At 31.4% G+C, this 20,024-nt stretch overlaps 2 protein-coding genes across 2 annotated transcripts; one reads left to right on the top strand and one right to left on the bottom strand.

The window, feature by feature from the left end:
* Positions 1-956: 956 nt before the first annotated feature.
* Positions 957-1,746, top strand: LOC148198162 (putative calcium-binding protein CML18). The gene has a single exon (XM_088115175.1). The coding sequence runs from the start codon at positions 1,182-1,184 to the stop codon at positions 1,599-1,601; it is 420 nt and encodes a 139-aa protein (XP_087971301.1). The 5' UTR covers positions 957-1,181; the 3' UTR covers positions 1,602-1,746.
* A 1,300-nt stretch (positions 1,747-3,046) lies between these two features.
* LOC124825020 (uncharacterized) lies at positions 3,047-6,764 on the bottom strand. The gene is made up of 5 exons (XM_047297557.2): positions 6,617-6,764; positions 5,279-5,348; positions 5,055-5,172; positions 4,824-4,976; positions 3,047-3,412 (listed from the first exon to the last, which is right to left on the bottom strand). The coding sequence occupies exons 2-5, from the start codon at positions 5,284-5,286 to the stop codon at positions 3,218-3,220; spliced, it is 474 nt and encodes a 157-aa protein (XP_047153513.2). The 5' UTR covers positions 5,287-5,348; positions 6,617-6,764; the 3' UTR covers positions 3,047-3,217.
* Between the last annotated feature and the right edge of the window lie 13,260 nt (positions 6,765-20,024).

Below are 20,024 nucleotides of genomic sequence, written 5' to 3'. Positions count from 1 at the left end.
TATGCGACAAAATGAAAAGTGTAATTATTGTACAGCTATTTGTGATAATGTTGTCGTCGCCATAGAAACAGGGATGCCAGTGTTGTCAAAGCATCCATCCACCTTAAACCCCTTCACTTCAATGACAACTGCAAGCAAATAAGACATGTTTCAAAACACTGTTATCAAAGACAACCTCAATTCATGCCACAATTAACAAAACAACAGCAACAACTCCCCATTGTTTTCAATAATATTTAGTTCACTGCAACATCCGCATATGATGGATTTTAATCTTTGTCACCAATTATGGAAATTTTATTTGGAAAGAAAGCCCACTAAAAATCAACTTTATAATGGATAGTGTTTGTTAACCATCAAACTGGATCGATACCATCAGTCTCACCTTAGTAACCCAAAAATAATTACACTGAATTTTAAAATTCGCTACCTAAATTAAACTAAACTAAACACAGTGACACTTTATTTTACCTTTGTCTTCTTTTACAAAGAAAAAAAAAAGAAATGTTGTTCATAGTAAAAGTTGTTTCTTCCTTTGAAGAAATGAGTAGGCAAAAGACAGGTGCATCTGCCAAAGAAAGTCCATTAATTAGTTGGCGCCAAATGAATAAACATTTCATGAGTAAGGTCACTTTTATCACATATGATGGCATGTGATGTGTGAGTATGTGGACCATATCCTTCTCTTCTCTTCTCTTCTATCACTACGTCACTATGTCACCATGTGACCACGCATCATCACCGTCGATATGTCCTGTTCTATAATTTCACATAAGTAATTAATTAAAAATAAGTACGTTTGTAAATTATTAGAAACAACTTTTGTAGGGCAGAAATTCTATCAAACATGATAAGGACATGATATCTTGATTCTCGTGCACTCCACGAGGAGATGCCACGCGTTCCAACTTCTTGTGGTTGATAAAACCTTCCTTCGCTTTCAATTAACTAACTACCTCACCGCTTCTGCCACACTCAACAATACCGCGTTTGGCTCACACCTCACACAACACTTCCTTTCTTTCACAACTTCTTAACGCGTTTGCCTGACTCATCCAATCGCATAACCGCGCTTTCTATAAAGCGCGAGTGAGTCACCGCAACCAGCGGAGCGGAACTCACCCAACCCCAAAATCTTCAGTTTTCTGGTTTTCGTTTTTTTTTTCTCTCTCGGTGTCGCCATGGACGACGAGGTGCGCAAGATCTTCAACAAGTTCGACAAGAACGGCGACGGGAAGATCTCGTCCGCGGAGCTGAGGGAGTTGATGGCGGCGCTGGGATCGAAAACGACCACGGAAGAGGTGCGACGCATGATGGCCGAGCTCGACCGCAACGGCGACGGCTACATTGATTTGAAGGAGTTCGGGGAGTTCCACTGCGGCGGCGGCGGCGGCGACGGGAGGGAGCTCCGGGAGGCGTTCGAGATGTACGATCTGGACAAGAACGGGCTGATCTCGGCGAAGGAGCTGCACTCCGTGATGCGGAGGCTGGGGGAGAAGTGCTCCCTCAGTGACTGCCGGAGAATGATCGGAAACGTGGATGCCGACGGCGACGGCAGCGTGAATTTCGAGGAGTTCAAGAAGATGATGACGCGCTCGTAGTTTAGTAAGTCATTTATGTAAGTAAATGAATGACATGCATTTTACAATTATTGTGTTTATCGCAAATGTAGCGTGTGGCGTTGAAATTTAATTAAGATGTGGAATTAATGGGAAAGGAAAAAAAAAACATTCCTTTTACTGTTCACTACTTACTATAAACAGATTTTACTCTCACAATCCAAGAACGGTTTTAATAATTTCTCTAAAGGATAGATAGTGACTAATTCATCAAAAGTTTCTGAAAATATAATCCATGTGACACTTAAATATTCTAAAATGAGGTCCATTCAAACTAATATATGTCTGCCTATTAAAGTGAAAACATATATCAGTAAACGATTAAGTTGACGAATAAAAATAACTGTTAACATATGTAAGTTACTGCAAGCATTATCTTAGCATCAAAGCTAAATTAACGCGTAAATTATATCTTCAAGAACTTCTTTAATTTAACACTTTTGAGAACTCATTTGTGAGGAATACTTCTATGGACTTAGATGACACACAAATGACCGTAAATTACAGTTCTCAAGACTAAAATAATAGTTTAGTTTACCTACATTATACAGGAACGATCCAAAATCAAATCCTTGTTTAAAATTTGACAATCGTACAACGATCCAATTATATTGTCTATGGAAGAAAATACTAGTAGTCTGGTTAGCCTAAAATAATCGGACAACTAATTAAAAACTCAACAAACATTCTAGTATTTTTACGACAATACATGTTTTCAATGGAGTTAATATTATAGGTAATAGATGATGATTCTTCAATCCAACTAAAAAATATAGATGGTAAGATTTTATTTTCATGTTACGAGATTTATTATTTAATAACTTTCTTTAGTGTTTTATATTTTAATTCGATTGTTACTTTTTAATAAATAAAAAATAATTTACTTATTTAATAAAATAAATAATTAAACTACTTTTCTTTATTTCAAACTGATTAAATATTTTTTAAAGTAAATATCATTTTTTAACATGATTTTTATAAAAATTATATATTTTCTAAATTGTATTATTTTAAGGCTTTTTAATATTACTTTTTTTAAATTACATATATTTTTATAATTATATTATTTTAATGTAAAAAAAATTAAAATCTAGTATATCTAATACAATTTTATGTTCCCAATTCAAGCTCAAGATTATTATTAAATTAGAGTAATATAAGTTAATTCAGTTGTTTGAAAATAATACAAGCTAAAAATAAAAAATAAAAAATGGCTTCCATAAACTAATTAAAATCATTCTAGATAAGATTTTAAAAGCAATTATTGTCAAAATATTATCACGCGCTATTCAGTATAATCTATAATCGAATGATTATAAAAAAAATTTATATTATTAATGTATTTTAAGTAAATAAAAAAATGAAATACACATGAGAATTTCAACAAGCCATCTGGAGATGAGAGTTTCAAGCAAAAAGTTAATAGATTGTAGAAAGTATTCATGTAATAAAAAAAATCAATTTTTAATATACACCTAGCAAAAAGTAAAAGTGATAAATTTATACATTATATAATATGATAAAAAAGAGATAACAAAAACAATTATGTAATAATTGTACATAAAATTAAGATGCAATTTTATATGAATAGCACCCAATTAGTTGTCTTGTCTTGTGTCCGTGGGATCTTCAATAACCTCATCGTTTTCATTTTTTAATGTAGCAGTTTCTTCGTCAACCTTGGTGATTTCTTCCTGCTTCATACTGGGAGGTGGCGGCAATGTTCTTGTCACCAGCTCTACTATTTCGGTCACCTCTTCATCTGGAAGACGCCCCTCACAACTCTCTATGATCTGTGTAATCAAAGTGAACAAACTGTTTAATTACAGTTTCGTAGGGGCACCTATTGAAATAGACTTTAAATATCTTAAACCACATTATCAGAGTCCCAAATTCAAGTCCTACCAAGAATGGAGAACTCGAGATTTAGAATTAGAGATAACAATACTCTCGTGGCAGAAAATTATTATCAAGCATAACACAACCCTTTAATTTTTTGGCTTAAAATTATGACCACTAGAAAATGGGAGACTTCCAAACCTGATGGTTCCAACCTGCTCACTCCTTGCGCAAACACAATTAATCAGGAATTTAAATATCCCAAAGCAAATTTGACAAAAATATGATAATCAGCTACAGGGCTAAAAAGGTTTAGTCCTTCAAAAATGTTGGATTTTGATTTCAATCTCTACAAAATAAATTAAACATGTTTCGTCTTTCATGTATTTTTAACCATCAACATTAAACCCTCACCCCAAGTAAATTTTTCTTAACGAAGGAGTAATTTTTAAACAAAAAAATAATAGGTATAGCAACACTGACTATATTCTATAAATGTAAAAATATTTTATGCTGTCATCTAAATAGAAATTATAGTGTATAATAAGTTAAAAATGTATAATAATATACTCCATCATCCCCTTAAATGAGCAAAGTTTGTGGTAAGTAAAAGTTCACTAAGGTAACAAAACAGAGAGATTTAAAAACTGAAAAGATTGAATCTTGTAGATTTGGTCCATCAGGATTAGCCCATGACCACTAACTGATGTATTCAAACCAAAGGCGACCCAGTGCATTATGCAGCCTTATCCTCATAAATGGAGAATGAAGAGTATGTTTCTAATATATGAACCTATGACTTCAATAGCTCACAAGGCAGCCCCTCACTTATCAATATGGTTCACCTTCTAAAACTCATTAACAGGCATTTATAAGTCTAATTGTCTCCCGCTCACAGGACTCCCTAGAAAAGAAATTCGGGAATTCATAACAAAATACAAATGGTTAACAAATCATTCAAAATTCTATGGCTTATTACACCTAAGATGTGAATTAAGGATCAACTAACTACTCTTTCTTTTCTATCATTCTGTGCTATTAATCATGCAGGGACATGTCTCCAAAATGGCTGACCTTCCGAATAACAGTTTTCTTAGAAACTATATTTTGATATTATCAGAGCAGATTATATATGACAAGAAAAAATAGGAATAATGCTACAATACCTATTAATTGTCAGAATTGTTTGTTGCTTATATGCTAGAGTTGACAAGTTACATCACAGCTTAAAAGTTAAAATTCAACACTTCATACCTCATATTTCAAAGCTGAAGGCAAATAACAGAAACACATTGCAGAGCTAATAACTTCTAACTATGTGGTTTAGTGTAAAATAAGTAGAAAAATTAAAATTTTGATACTTACAGGGAATAATTCAACTTCAGCAGCTGGCCTAGTGTTTAATATGTTCAGAACCTCGGCTTTTGCTAGGTCATGCTGTTTAATACTAGTCAAAAACTCGTTGATGCTCTCTCTTGTTTGATCAGAGGCAGCAGTGTCAACCAAATAATCATAAACCTGCTAGATATGCAGGAGATTCATCTACCAATAGAACTTAAAAAATATTGTCATCTATTAAAAAAAAGCAAACCTAACCTTGTATTCAGACTGAGCTACTTTGGCAATAACCCTTGTTGGATCCTTTGAAGCTCCTTTAGTTCGTAAGAAATCAAGGACCTCAAAATTTGTGAGTGCACCAGCATTGGCCTCTAAACTATAAAAAAGTTAATAAACATCATCCATATGCCAATAGATAAGAGAAAGGTTCAATTAGAAATAGTGTATTAATTCGAAAACAAAAAACACTGGAGGAATCATACATCTTCATTTGTGAGACACTAGAGAGAGATAGAGAGAAGGAAATAATAAAAGGAAGTTTCTCCTTTGCTTCTGCAATAAAGCAACAAATAAACACAAAATTAAATAATTGAATTATCAAAAATTACATCTTAATACAATTTTAACTTACGGCAAAATTTGGGTGGGGTGGGCATTAGAAGCAACAAAATTGAGTTAGTGTAGTTTCTCCTACTAAAGAAATAGCAATGTCCAAATATTGAACCAATGCAGAATCTCAAATAATTTCTTTGCCAGTTCAATTCTTACTAAACATGGGTAGCAAAAAACTTTGTTACTGGTTTTATATAAACAAGGTGTTTAGTTGTAACGAGTTTTGGGCATGTATAACTGGATAAGTATTTAGCAAGTAATGGAAGATCATTACTTTAAATGGTACAAGTGAACAGAAATGTGAATCAAAAATAGTGCCAGTAAAAGAGGCAACAAAGACAGAAAACTAAGTAGAGGCAACGAAAGAAATAGATATCTATACTGTCACGGAACAACTTACCCTAAAGCTGAATCCATTAGATTATGAGTGAATTCTTAAATGTTTTTATATGTGTTCTTATATTTAAGATGCATAGGTCTGCCCTGTCATGAGCTGAAATTCTCTGTAACTTATGAAATTTAAATGAGCATTGTCAAATTTCTTTTCATTTACTCTTCTAGTTGTTTGGTAGTTATTCTTACACCAATTTGCCAATGTTGAAATTCCAGACAAAGTTTACCTTAGACACTAGATCCAAATCATAAAGCAACAAATGACTTAATCAAACTTACCTTGAGTGGAACAGAAAAAAATTATTCCTTTATTTTGACAAAGGATCCTGAATATTATTGTGTGTTGGCTAGCTGAGTATATAATAGAATGAGTGGAAGTAGTTTAAACTATTTGTTTAATTACATATATAGAATTGGCAATCTTCTTCCCATGCAGAAGGCAAGAAGAGGGAAAAAAAAGATTAAAAGCAAAACCAAAATAACAGTGGGTAATGAACTGTTGGGTGAGTAATTGGTAAGTAACAAGTGGGTCACACATATCACAATAAATTTAAAAAACCTAATAAAATGTAGTGTGGAAGATCAACTACTTCTCACTTACAACACTCTCATTATATAAGTAACCATCAGTGAACAAATGCTTGCTATATATGAAGAGAAAGTGAACAATTGGACAGTTTAAGTTTCTACAAACAAACTTGATTTTGATGTAAAGTCAGTAGAATCGGTGTCGCGATTTTGCAACCAAATTGGCGATCGAAGAGAAGAATTTTTAAAACCTAAAACGACAGTAGTTTGATGTGAAGAAAACTCACTTATTAGAACCCTTTGATGTTGAGTCACAGACCGATCTCTCGGTGGCCGTCGTGCCCTAGGTTAAGTAGAGAAAGGGAGGCCACTATTCCCCCTGAACTGTTTTATTTTAAGTGTGGGTGGGTGAGATTTTTATTGATTTTAAGCTTGATTAGGTTTGAGGATGAATTTGGAAATTTTTAATAAAGTCCTTAATTAATTATTTTGGTCTATACTTAATAAATTTATATTTTTTAATTGAAATTTTATTCTTAATTTTTTTTATTAATTAGATAGTATGATTACGGAATAAATAACTTGGTATAAGTCAAATTGTCACCTATTTAAATTGTGAAAGTATAAAATTATACCATTGTAAATTTATAAAACTATTATATTATAATTTTATAAAATTATAAACAAAATTATAAAATTTAATAATTATATCATTTAATTAAAAAATAATAATAATAAAGACTTAGTCAAAAAATAAAAATTTATTGAAAACTTAATAGATAAAAAAAATTCAGGAAGTTAAAACATAATTAAGTCTTGATTTCAATTACTCCCACTAATTTTACTTATTGCCTATACCACTTCACAAAAAGAATATATTATATTATTTATAATATAATTCTTTTCGTTAACTTTTATAATCAAGAATTATGAATTATTTTTAGTAATTTAATAATTGTATAATATAATTTTTTTAATTTTGTAATTGAAATAGAAATTGATTTAATTCATATTGATAACATATCAAGTATATTTTCATGTATTAAAAGTTAAAAGTGAAAGTATAAATGATAAAAGAAAAAATAGGTTTTGATATAAGATATTTGAATTATGTGGATATTTATAAAAAAAAAGTATATATAAAGTAAACTCGTATGATAGGGATTTAAGAATCCACTTTACAAACCTTATGAGTAAAGAGAACTTTTATGAGTTTATTTAAACTTTGAAGTTTGATATCAAATACAATGTGTTTTGAAATTTAGATTCCAAAAAGTATCAAATAGAATAATTCTGTATTTATATTTGTGAAAATTAAATAGAGATAATTTTACCTTTATGTAGAAAAAAATATAAAATCACAATGGAAGTATATATTTTAAGAAGATTATACTGAATGTGTGCCTTGAATCCGAAACAGAGAAAGACTTTGTTTAATCATAATTGTTTAATTAAGAATTACTTTCTATGAAAAAAAAATTTATGAGATTTTTTAGTTAATGAGGTGAACATGTAACCGTTTGTCGATGATACATTATTTGTATTATTTGTATGTGAGGCTAAACAACAAAATATAATGGTTATAGAAAGTATGCTAAAGTGTTTCGAGCTAGCTTTGGATTTAAAGGCCAACTTTCACAAAACTAAGATAAAAGCTTTCGAGATAGAGAATGATGTATTAAAAAGGTTTTTGATTATATTGAATTGAAAGTTCCATTCAAATTCTTAGGTATAATTGTTGGAGAAAATTCAAGGATATATAGAAGAATTTTTGCAAAGTGTAATGAATAAAATTAAGAGTAAATTAGCAAAGTGGAAGGGTAAGCTTCTTCCTTCATAGGATAAAATATGTCTGATTAAATATGTTATTACAACACTTTATTACTTTTCTTTCTTTAAAGCCCTAATGTAAGCAAATAAGAAAAATACAAACAAACTTTCTATAGGGTTGGGGAACAAAGGGGTAGAAAGATTGTGTGGATTAAGTTATGGGAATGAATGATGTTTGACATGGAGAAAAGAGAGATTTGAGTGGGAAAGAATCAAAGAACAAATATTACTACAAGAGATAGGAAGTATATCATTTGATAAGTAATTTCAGGATACCTATGTTTGGAAAGAAGAAGACATAGGAGTATATACAGATAAATTTGCATATATGAAGATGTAAAAAAATTATAGTGGGGAAGATATTGATATGTTCACTACCTTTTTGGAGAATAAAAACTTTATCAATTGCACCACATTTTGTTAGATAAGGTACCAACAACGACAAAGCTAGCTAGTATGGGGAAGTAATTAACATTACATATTTGTTATGCAATGACAAAGAAGAAACTTGTAGTCATCTACTCATCTGCTGTAAAATAACTCACAAAGTTTGAGACATGTTTGTTGTGAACAAAATACACCATAATCAACCTAAGTATCACTTTCAATTAGGTAATTATTATCGAAAAACTGATTCCGAAATAAGGGTTGATGTGATGTTCGGAAAGATAACTCCGGGAGTGTACATGGCCTTTCCGGAAGAGAGGTGTAGGAAACAAAGAAAGTAAGGAAGGGAGCATGAAAGTGGGGATGATATAGTTGTCATATTCATGAAGAGATTGTTAGGTTACGTCCATGACAGGCCAACGGCCCAACAATAGTGGAATGCATAGGAGCCCAACTTAAATGTGTCCAAAAAAACTACACTATCAGTGGATAATAGTATCTCAAGATTATTGAAGAAATGTATATGTTACAATAGAAAAGCAGTGACTAAATGAATCCTCACTCATTGCATTTGAGTGTGTGGGACCAATAATGATGTTTTTTTTTTCCGCATGTCTTGGCATCAACTTGGGCACTTGAAAAAGGACATTTAGAGAAAGTGTGTGAGAACAAATTTAAGGTAGACACACTCAAGTTTAAAGCAAGGACCCACTGCATACAATTTGGCTTCGGATTGCTGCTCAGCTTATATAATTCACACATTACAAACCATCCAATCCAACCACTGGTGATTTAGAATTAATTGCCCTCACTTCTGTGGATAACACCAATTTTTTCTTTATAAATTATTGTAAACTCCATTGTGTATATATACAAGGTCTATTAATACAAAATATCAATATTTGAAGTCATGTAAACTAGTTAAACTAAAATCATCTCACCCTCACTCTTCTATTAGATAATGAAACAAAAATTTTCTTTAAATGTTCATGTGTATCTTTAAAAATATACTAAACTATATCTTATTACCTTTACCAATAAAATATTCAAATTTTTATTCATAAAATTATGGAGCGTTAGAGGTAATAAATTAAAGGGTTAAATATGTTTTTAGTCCCTGAACTATCAGACGATTTTGTTTTTAGTCCCTGCTCAGAACTTTGATGGTTTTTAGTCCTTATAGTTTTGAAACTCTGAATAATAGTCCTTAAAAATGGACGGCGTTAAGTTTTTGTGGATGTGTCAAACGGCGATGCCACGTGAGCTGTGATCTGTGCCTCCACTCTCTGCCACGTGGAATGTTTAACTGTTGAACTTAGATTAAGCAGTTAATTACGTTGTTAATTGAAATTAGATATAGGGTTCAGAATTTGTGAAAAGTAAATATTTCAATTGGGGGGAAAACGTAGTTTTACTGCAAGCATTGTAGTGGAAAGCTTTGACAGGAAGCATTGTATCTTGATTGTCCTTGCGGTGGTGGTTGCGGTGGTCGTTCCGGTGGTCGTTCCGGTGGTCGTTCCGGTGGTCGTCAAAGACAAGCGTAAAGACAAGCTTAAAGGTAAGTTAAGCTATTGTTTTTGTTTTTCGGTTATGGTTGTTCCAATTTGTGCGTAAAGCGTTGATGTGTGAATGTAGGTCTAGAAATGGTTTTCGACATTTGTTTGCATCACATGGGGAAGTTTGTTAGTAATAAGGGGTTACAGTATGTTGGAGGAGAGATACACGTGATCAAAGGAGTTGATCCGGATCGTTGGTCATATTTTGAAGCGGTTGGAATAGTTAGAGAATTTAAGTATGATGCAGAGTTCAAACTTTGGTGGAAGGGGTCCAAACAAAGGCTGATGAATAATGTCAGATTATTGAGTGATGACAGAGAAGCACTGTACTTGGCTAATTATGCAGAGGAGAATAACGAAGAGGTAGAAATTTATGTTGAACATGTTCTTCCTAGTGAGGCAGTGGAAGTTCACTTTCTTAGTTGTGGTGAAGTGGCTGAGGAAGTGGAAGAGGGTGATGTTGAAAAAGGAAACATAGACACGGAGGAAGTGGTTTCCAAAGTGGATGAGATTGTACAAGAGGGTGGAATGGGTCTAGAAGAGGGTGAGGAAGACTGTGATGGTGGTAATGAACCGCAGGAGGTTGATAAGGGTGAGGAAGACTGTGATGGTGGTCATGAACAGCAAGAGGTTGAAAAGGGTGAGGAGGAAGAGTGTGATGGTGGTGAGGAACAACAAGAGGTTCAAATGGGTGAGGAACAGCAAGAGGTTCAAATGGGTGAGGAAGAAGAGTTTGGTGGTGGTGAAGAGGTTCAAATGAGTGAGGAAGAAGAGTATGGTGGTGGTCATGAACAGCAAGAGGTTCAAATGAGTGAGGAAGAAGAGTGTGATGGTGATGATGAGCATGAAGACGTTGAAATGGGTGAGGAAGAAGAAGAGTGTGATGGTCATGATGAACATGAAGATGTTCAAATGGGTCAGGAAGAACAAGAGTTTGTTTTTGGTGATGAATATGATTATCTTGGGGAAGAAGAGGAAGGGGGGAATGGTAGGAATTCCTTGTAGGCACGCTGTGGCTGCCATCAATTACAAACAAGAAAACCCTGAAGACTATGTACATCCTTATTACAAGAGAGAGGCTTATGACACTTGTTATGGCCCTGAGATTGTTCCAATCAATGGACAACAACTGTGGTCTACTTCTGAATTTCCTTCCCTACTGCCTCCAATTTATAAAACACCCCCTGGGAGGCCTAAAAAACTAAGAAGAAGGGAGGCTGATGAATATGTCACTCATACAAAATTATCAAAGAAGAATCTTCTTATGAAGTGTAGCAGCTGCAATGAATTTGGTCATAATGTAAGAACATGTAAAAGGGCAAACAAAAAGGTACAAAATCAATCTTTTACTGGTTCACTTATTTACACATTCAAACTTATTTACAATCTTACAATTGCAATGTTGCTTACTTCCATTTACAGAACACAAGGGCCACTTCCAGTACAGGAGGATTTGGCAGCACAAGGGCCACTTCCAGTGCACGAGGTTCTCAAGGAGCTGCATCAAGGTCAGAAGGAGCTGCATCAAGGGGAAGAACAACTGGCAGTGAAGCAGGAGCTGCATCAAGTCACCAAGGAGGAGGAACATCCTCAAGGGGAAGAAGAAGTGCCAGTGGAGCAGGACCTGCATTAGGGCACGAAGCTGGAAGAAGAACATCCTCAAGACTGGCTGCACAACATCTAGGGTCCCAAGCTAGTACCAATTGAAGATGCCTTTGTTCCAACCCTTTATTGTATTGAATTTTGTAATTGAAAGTGACCCACTAAGGGAACAATTATAGTACTGGCTACAGTGGTTGGTGTGGTTGCTTTTAATATTTTTTGTAGTGGAAAGGGACCACTAAACTTATGTTATTTAATAGTATGTGACCACTTCATTTTCAAAGGGACCACTAAACTTTGAGTTGTATTCCATCTTTGCACAATGGCAAGTTAACTTTATTTATTCCAAGTCCACATTTACAGATACTCTGCCTGTGCTTTCTTATGTTGTGAACTGTTTTCTTTATCAACATAAATGAATACACCAGTAACAGTATCAGTCCAATGTTAAAGGGAAAACAAACAACAACATAAACAATTTCCAGACAATCCTCATTTTATTCAACACCATAATTCTTAGTTACAATTCATCTTTAACAAAAACATAATACAAAAGAAAACCCATGACAAGATAAACAACAACAACATCATTTTTCCAACTTTCTTCTCTTCTTCTAACTTCCTTTTCAACTTGTCGTTCTTCTTCCTTAGCTCCAATACGAGTTTTTCATTTTCCAAACACATTTGAAGTTCTTCACGTTTTCTTTCAAAGCTTCCTTCAGTTTCAGAAACTCCTTCATCATGCCATTCAAAGTAATTACAACTTGAATTACTCTGCAATCAAAACAACACAGGATGAATTCAAAATTCAGCAAATGAAATGAAATATTTAATCACTTACTGCCCAATTTCTACATCTATAAAACAATCTTCCTTTGTTCTTCACAGTAGTTGCCTTCAAAACCAACAATGCTTCACCACAACCACACAATTTAGAAGGTAGCCGTGAAGATGATCCACAGCTTTGCGACTTAGACGAACCAATTGACCTTCGCGTCCAACCATTTCCTCCACTGTCACCTTTCATTTCACTACAACAAAACGATCCCTTCATCAGCTTTGGTGCCCACAGAAACCCTATATCCCAAATCCTCATATTTACACGAAGAACAGAAGAAGACCAAAACCAAAACATACGAACTTACCTCAACAATGTACCCAAGTTCTTTCACCTTCAGATGTAACCAAGTTCTTTCTCCTCAGCTGCAGCGACGAAGAAGAACCAAGTGCTTATCTCATTTATAAAACATCACGAATTGCTTAATCTAAGTTCAACAGTTAAACATTCCACGTGCCAGAGAGTGAAGGCAGAGATCACAGCTCACGTGGCATCGCCGTTTGACACATCCACAAAAACTTAACGCCGTCCATTTTTAAGGACTATTACTCAGAGTTTCAAAACTATAAGGACTAAAAACCATCAAAGTTCTGAGCAGGGACTAAAAACAAAATCGTCTGATAGTTCAGGGACTAAAAACATATTTAACCCTAAATTAAATTGGCTCTAATAAACTATCTCACTTTCAATTTGGTGCGAGATAATAGTTTTTACATGTTTATTTAGTTGTCAACCCATTATTCCATTGAGGGAATCGGTAAGCCAGTCTTTTACCCACTTTTTGAATTTTTGTTATATTATATATCTAAAAGTGTTTAGTTTAACTTAAAAATATTAAATTAGAAATTAGCATAACTTAAAACATTACAGTTTTTATATTCAAATATGTTTTTTGAATGACGTAAATATATAATATGATTTAAATGATAAATGTTTGTAAGATTTTTAAAGTTTTAGTTATTAATTATAATTAAATAATCTAAGAGACAAAAGTAAAAATCTTCTGAATTGATTCACTAGAAAGATTAATTAATCATTTGTGTAACATTTAATCAAATTAGTTTCCAATTAAGTTAATTAAAGATGACATTTAAGTTGAATAGAGGACATTGTCAATTTTTTTTGGTGTGGTGTTATTAGTGGTTGGAAGCTGAAGGGACATGGTGAAGTGGATTCTGTGAAAGAGGTGAGTTTAAAGCGGAATGAATTAATCATTGAAACATGAAATGTAGGGAGCGGCCAATTTGTTTTGGTTAATAATGACGGGTTTGAGAGGAAATGGGGAAAATGTGTGGTACGCCAAAATTGTCTGTCCAATGTTTAGTCTGAAGATGCTGCCATGCCTGTTAAGTGGACTGAAGGAGGAAGCTGCTTCCGCAGACATTTCAACACGCATCCACAACTGAAGTCAAACTTTTGGTATCTCTTTTCACCTCGTTTTTTATTGTAAAAATATATACCTTTGTTTAATATATAAAAATAAAACTATTCGTATTACTACATTATATTTTTTTAACTACATACTTCACAATCTATATGGAAATTTTTTTCATATAAGTCACAATTCAATAATTAATTAACGACTTACTTCTTCATGAAAAATTTGAATACTTTTAATAAATTTTTGTTAAACTTTCTTTATGTATTAAGTAGTTAAAAAAAATTATATTTTTTAACTAAGTTATTATTATAGTTGGATAACATGGCTATTGGTTTGTCTATCCTCCTGTTTATTTACCACCAAATGTTGAGATATTTGGGTTACGTAATTTAATATAATGATATTATATATAATATAAAAACATGATGACTTTTATTATTTTCATATGGATAGCATAAAAACTGTCATGTCACTATTTATGTAAGCATTATGATTATCTAACATGACTTTTATAAAATTATATTAATATTTTTATAAAAAATATATTGCGTATTATTCTCACAGGAGAAAATATTACTGATAATTGACATTATTATATTTTTATTATATTTAATTTTGTTTTTATTAATTTTTTTTGAATAATAAAGAGTTTATTAAATAGTTTTAGAGAAGATAAGTATTTAATTTTTTTATTGATGTTACTGTTATTATTGTTTTAGATAATTAAGGTTTTATTAGATAATTTTAAAAAACTATAAGTATTTAAATTTTATTTGTGAAATATTTATGGACAAGTGAAAATTTCTTAAAAATTAAAGAATATGCAGATAATCATCATTTAGTTACACTTAGTTATGTAAATTTTTCAAATCTAATTAGTTTAGTTAAATTCGTTTGTTTAATAAGTGCGCATTACGAAATTAGTTATTTAAACATCTTTCCAGGATAGTTTCATAATTTATCAGGTTTTCACTGTTGAAAATCTACTTGTTGGAGATTGACTATTTGAATCGATGGGAAACTCTTCCTTCTCATTAGGTTTTCTATCATGAAAAGCTAAACTTATTTGTCAAAATTAAATGTAATAAACTAATATTTTAGGTTGATATATATGTTTTTCTAATTCAACATTAGTATTTGATTATGTTTTATGTTTGTTGTGGTTTGGACATTCATGGTTTCACTGTGATTATTAAGTTTTGTAAAATGTTTCTTGAATCTATAACTAAAATTAAATACTTAATGAAAATTGCATATTAGGATAAAAAAAATTCATTGATAATTTTAAGACTATTGAATTTAATACATGATTTTACTTGTTGATAATATAAGAGAATGGACTTTGATGAGTTATTATAAGTTCAAAATCTATAGTCACAAAATTTAAGTGTATTTGTAAGTTGATTTTAGCATAAAATTGAAATTGAAATTATTTGTAAATGGATAAGAATGAAAAGAATGAATTACAATCTAACAATAAAAATATTTGATGTTAAATTTATGTTGTACACAAGCTATTTGATAAAAATATAATTTTTGTATGGGTATTTTTTTAAACTTTATTATCTAATTAAACGCGAATCGTGAGAATTATCAAATGTAATACATACTTTTTGGAAAAATAATATATGAACTCTCTACTTTTATTACTTATAATTTAGTACATTTTCAAATATCATAAAAACTTTTCTTTTTATATAAGATTTTAATTAGTCAAGTGTAATATCTTGACATCGGCACAAAGAGATTTATAACAAAAGTCTTCAAGCATTCAAAATATCAAGTGCATATAATAAATATTAAGTAGAAAAATTGAGTGAATACCCTTTCCAATTTATTATGTATTTAAAAAATTAAAATAAAAACTAACAACTTAAATAACTAAAAAGTACAATTAATTGTATAATTAGGCAAATAATATTACATATTTTTCTCTCTATTAGATTTGAAAAATAACATGATTGATAAATATAAATAAATCATATGGAAATATCAGCATTTATTCAAAATATTCAAATACTAACTCTATTTAATTATTGTTATATATTTGAATATCTAAAGCGTAGATAAATAATGTATAATATTAAATATTAAAATTTTGGGGTCAAACCCTTCAAACACGTTAATTCCGTTCCGTCCTTGACCACCTAAGAACAGAAGAGTCAAAGAAGTGCACTAGTTGAAAATTCATTTCCCAACATGTCAGGCACCACTCCCAAAAAGTGAAAAAATTAATATAAAAATATAATCGAATTAATATGATTATTTTATTATTTGAAACTCATAAAAAATATTAATTAAGTGAAAACAGGAAATCAAACTTGTGTATAAACCCACATATAAATAGGTCATGATCTAGTTTACTTTTTCCCAACTTTTTATACACATTCTATTTTTAAAGCTTTATTTTACGAGGGAGTTGTGATTAATTCCTAGTAAATTAATGCATAAGCTTTTAAATTACAACACCGATAAAAACTACGTATCATCACAAATAATGACTAATTTATCTCAGAGTTACATGTGCAATTCCTTCTTCACTACACATATTTTTATTTTACAAGGTATATTGTACAATTTTTATGTTCATTTCAAATTTCAGTAATTTACATTATTTTCAATTTTATGCTATTCCGGTATTGAATATATGTCACATGATGATACTAAATTTAATACACATGACAAAATCCTATTACTTAAAAGATAAAATACTTCAGTGTGTGGACTAATTTTAAGTTTTCACAAATTAGAAATTAACTTGTATAATATTTTTTATATTGTTATCTTAAAAAATACTCCAATGACAATTTTTGATGAATTATGATAATTATTTTATTTAGAAGACCTAATTACCTACCTAAGTTATCGAATTAAAAATAATAATTATCATAGTTGATAATTTGCATCTTTTAAAAATGAATTTGATTGGTAATTCTTTTCTCTCTTTTGCAGTGATTTGTTAGCATAACTTCCCTCTTTTTATATTAAAGGTATTTTATTTTAAAAACAAAAAGTCTGATTACAGATTAAAAAGATAACATTTTTCATTGAAATACAAAAAGAATAAAAAAATGTGTGATCCTTAAATATGTGAAGACGGTCCAAAATGTGATGCCAGTAGATGGAGTTGCCATATATATTACAGAATAAATGGAAAATTGGATTTTGAACCTTGAAAATCCAATTTAAGCTTTCTTTATAAAAATTAACAGACATATTTCTTCTATTTCTCTAATTGTTTAAATTTTAAATTGATTATAAATTTTATATTTAAATAGAAACAAATTATTTTCCAAAAAATTAACTAGTGTATTTTATGTTCAGTCCTTGGGTGTGTAGGAATTAAGGGGGAAAATAGTTTGAAGTGAAATCTCCCCATAAGAATGAAAAACTAAATCTACACGAAATCTTGTTGAGTGATTTAAAAAATACTGCATATATTACACGTTTTTACTTTGATTTAATAAAACTATTCACTAATTATATATTGAATTAGATGCATGAGTATAGTAATTTTATAACTTATCACGTGCCTTTTGTTTTCATCGATCACATGTACTTTTGTTATTTGGAAATCATTATTACTATAGTTAAATAAACGTTATACATGTACTTTTCTGATTGTTCGAGGTCCGATCTCATGTTTGATGATGGATAACACGTTGCTCAAAGATTGATGCAGAGTTTATAGGTCTAGAAATTTGTACTTAACTTTTATAAGTTTTGATTAATAATTTAATATTTTTAATGCAAAAGATAAAGAGATTTATTTATTATTTTGTTGACGTAGGTTAACCCAATGCATGCATATTCGTTTTTGTTACGAGCCTTTGTACCTTTTATAACTTGTTTTGCTCTGTGGGAAAACTGTCTCTGTCAAATTATATGCAATGTCACCTGCTGCATTGTTTTTAACTTTTAAAAGTTTTTTTCTTTCTTTTCCAAATTTATTCCTTATATTCAACTCACTTAAACACTAGTGCATAATTGACTTTTAACGTTATTTCGTAAATATTAGTCTATCAAATAATCAACGTAAATTATTGATCAATGGCATTTTCGTAAATAAGTTGACATATAGATGTCTGTTAGGAGGGGCCTCGAGTCTATAATATTATAGAGTCCGAGTCCCTCCTAACAGACGTCTTAATGCCTGACAGATAGGTGAAAAGTTATTTTTTTCCGCCATATAGACGTCTATTCAGAGGGGCTCCGACATCTAGAATATTATAGACGTCAGGGCCCCTCTAAACCGACGCCTATAAGCCCCGCGAATATGAATTTTTAAATCAGAAAGACGTCATATTAATGAGGGCACCGGCATCTATACTATTATAGACGTCGTCCCCCCAGGGCCCGACGTCTGTAACCTATTATACAGGAAAACGCGAACCCGTGAAGAGTTACGCTCACTGTTCATCGTCTTCCTCGCGTTTTCTCTCTGAGGCGTTGCATTTCCATGTAGGTTTTCTCTCTTTTGGGTCGTTTAAATTTACTTTTACTTCGATTAAATTACTCTTTGATGAAATATCTTCCATTTGAATCGATTAAAATTCGTTTTCGTTGCGTTTTGGTGCAGTTTCCGGCGTGTGCTTGGGCGGCGTTTTTGACTCTTTTTGGCCTGCGATTTTGGGCGTGAATTACTCCATTGCTTTTTTAATTTGCTAAAAAGGTTAGCTGCTTTGTTGAAAACTTTTGTTGTATGCATGTTATTGGCTTTTGTGTATGCATTTTATTGGCTTTTGCGTATGCATGTTTTTGGCTTTTAGGTATGCATGTGTTATTGACTTTTGAATATGCATGCGATAGTTGTGTTATTATAATTGGCATGTTAGATTATAAGTATGAAATCATTGAGTGAAACTTAGTTCCCGTTTGAAATTTAACACAAACGATTAATCTTTTAATCGTTTGTATTAAATTTTAAATTGTCCGATTGGACAGTTTGGGAAAAATATTTTTCATAATTTGCTATAACATGTATGTTGGACTTTACTGATAAGATTGATAAAATTTCGGTTCAGTATTTGTGTTGTTCTCCGGATGCATATTTGATTGTGGTCATCCTTGACTACTCTCGTTTCGTGTATTTCGGAGACCAATGCGAAATGCTGTCAAAATCTTATCAAATTTATGATGTAGACTTCTTTGCATGTGTCTTAGCAATTTATGAAAAATAATTTTTCTGAATGGGTAGGGCCTAACCTTGTGAGAGTTAAAAAACTGAAACTGATGAAGTATGTTACGAACATAGTATGGATCGAAGCTGGATGAATGAGCATCGCATCAGTGAAGAATATGAGAAAGGTGTTTCGGAGTTCTTGCAATATGTTGAACAAAATGCTAAGTCTGTGAAAGAGACATATTTTTGTCCTTGTGTTCGTTGTCTTAATCAAATACAGAAAGACTTAGGCAATGTGCGTGACCATCTATTCATGTTCGGCATAATGAGAACTTATACCGTTTGGACTTGGCATTGAGAAGTACTGTACCAGCCTACCACGTCACGAGGAACAAATTATGTGGAAGAATGAATGAGTGATCATTTAGAGGACATGATACGTGATGTTGGTGAAGATAATTTTGGAAGAGCTAATTTGTATGATTCTCTTATAAATGAAAACAATGTAAAATTATATGGTTTTGTTCGCTGCACATGAAGATGAAAACTGGCTTGAGAACCATGCTTCAAGGGTAAGTGTTTCTCCAAAAATGACTTTGAATTTGATGTTCACCTTAAAATTTTATGATAAATACAGTTGTATTAATTTTACTTTGTGTTTTCAATCTAAATAGAGTTATTGGTAAATCCTGAGGTTAACTAGTTCAAATTTTGTATCCAAAGGTTGTAAGTCATTTATACTTCTAATTCATTTTCTATGTTATTGAATGATCAAAATTCTTTACTATTTAGTTTGTCATTTTAGTGTAACAAACAACTAGATTCATGGGAATGTGGCTTCTGTAACACCCTACTATTTTAAAGGTATTACTGATAGTAGAGACTAAATTAATTTGATATCTCTTATAAACAATCAAACTTTATTTCATTTAATCCAAAGTACAATACCAAACTTACAAACTTTAAACAATATAGTCTT

This window comes from Vigna umbellata, chromosome 5, assembly GCF_029865625.1.
Source record: "Vigna umbellata cultivar VRB3 chromosome 5, Vumbellata_1.0, whole genome shotgun sequence".
NCBI lineage: Eukaryota > Viridiplantae > Streptophyta > Magnoliopsida > Fabales > Fabaceae > Vigna > Vigna umbellata.
Note: the sequence above shows the minus strand (reverse complement) of the source record. Positions and strands in the feature narration are given on the sequence as shown.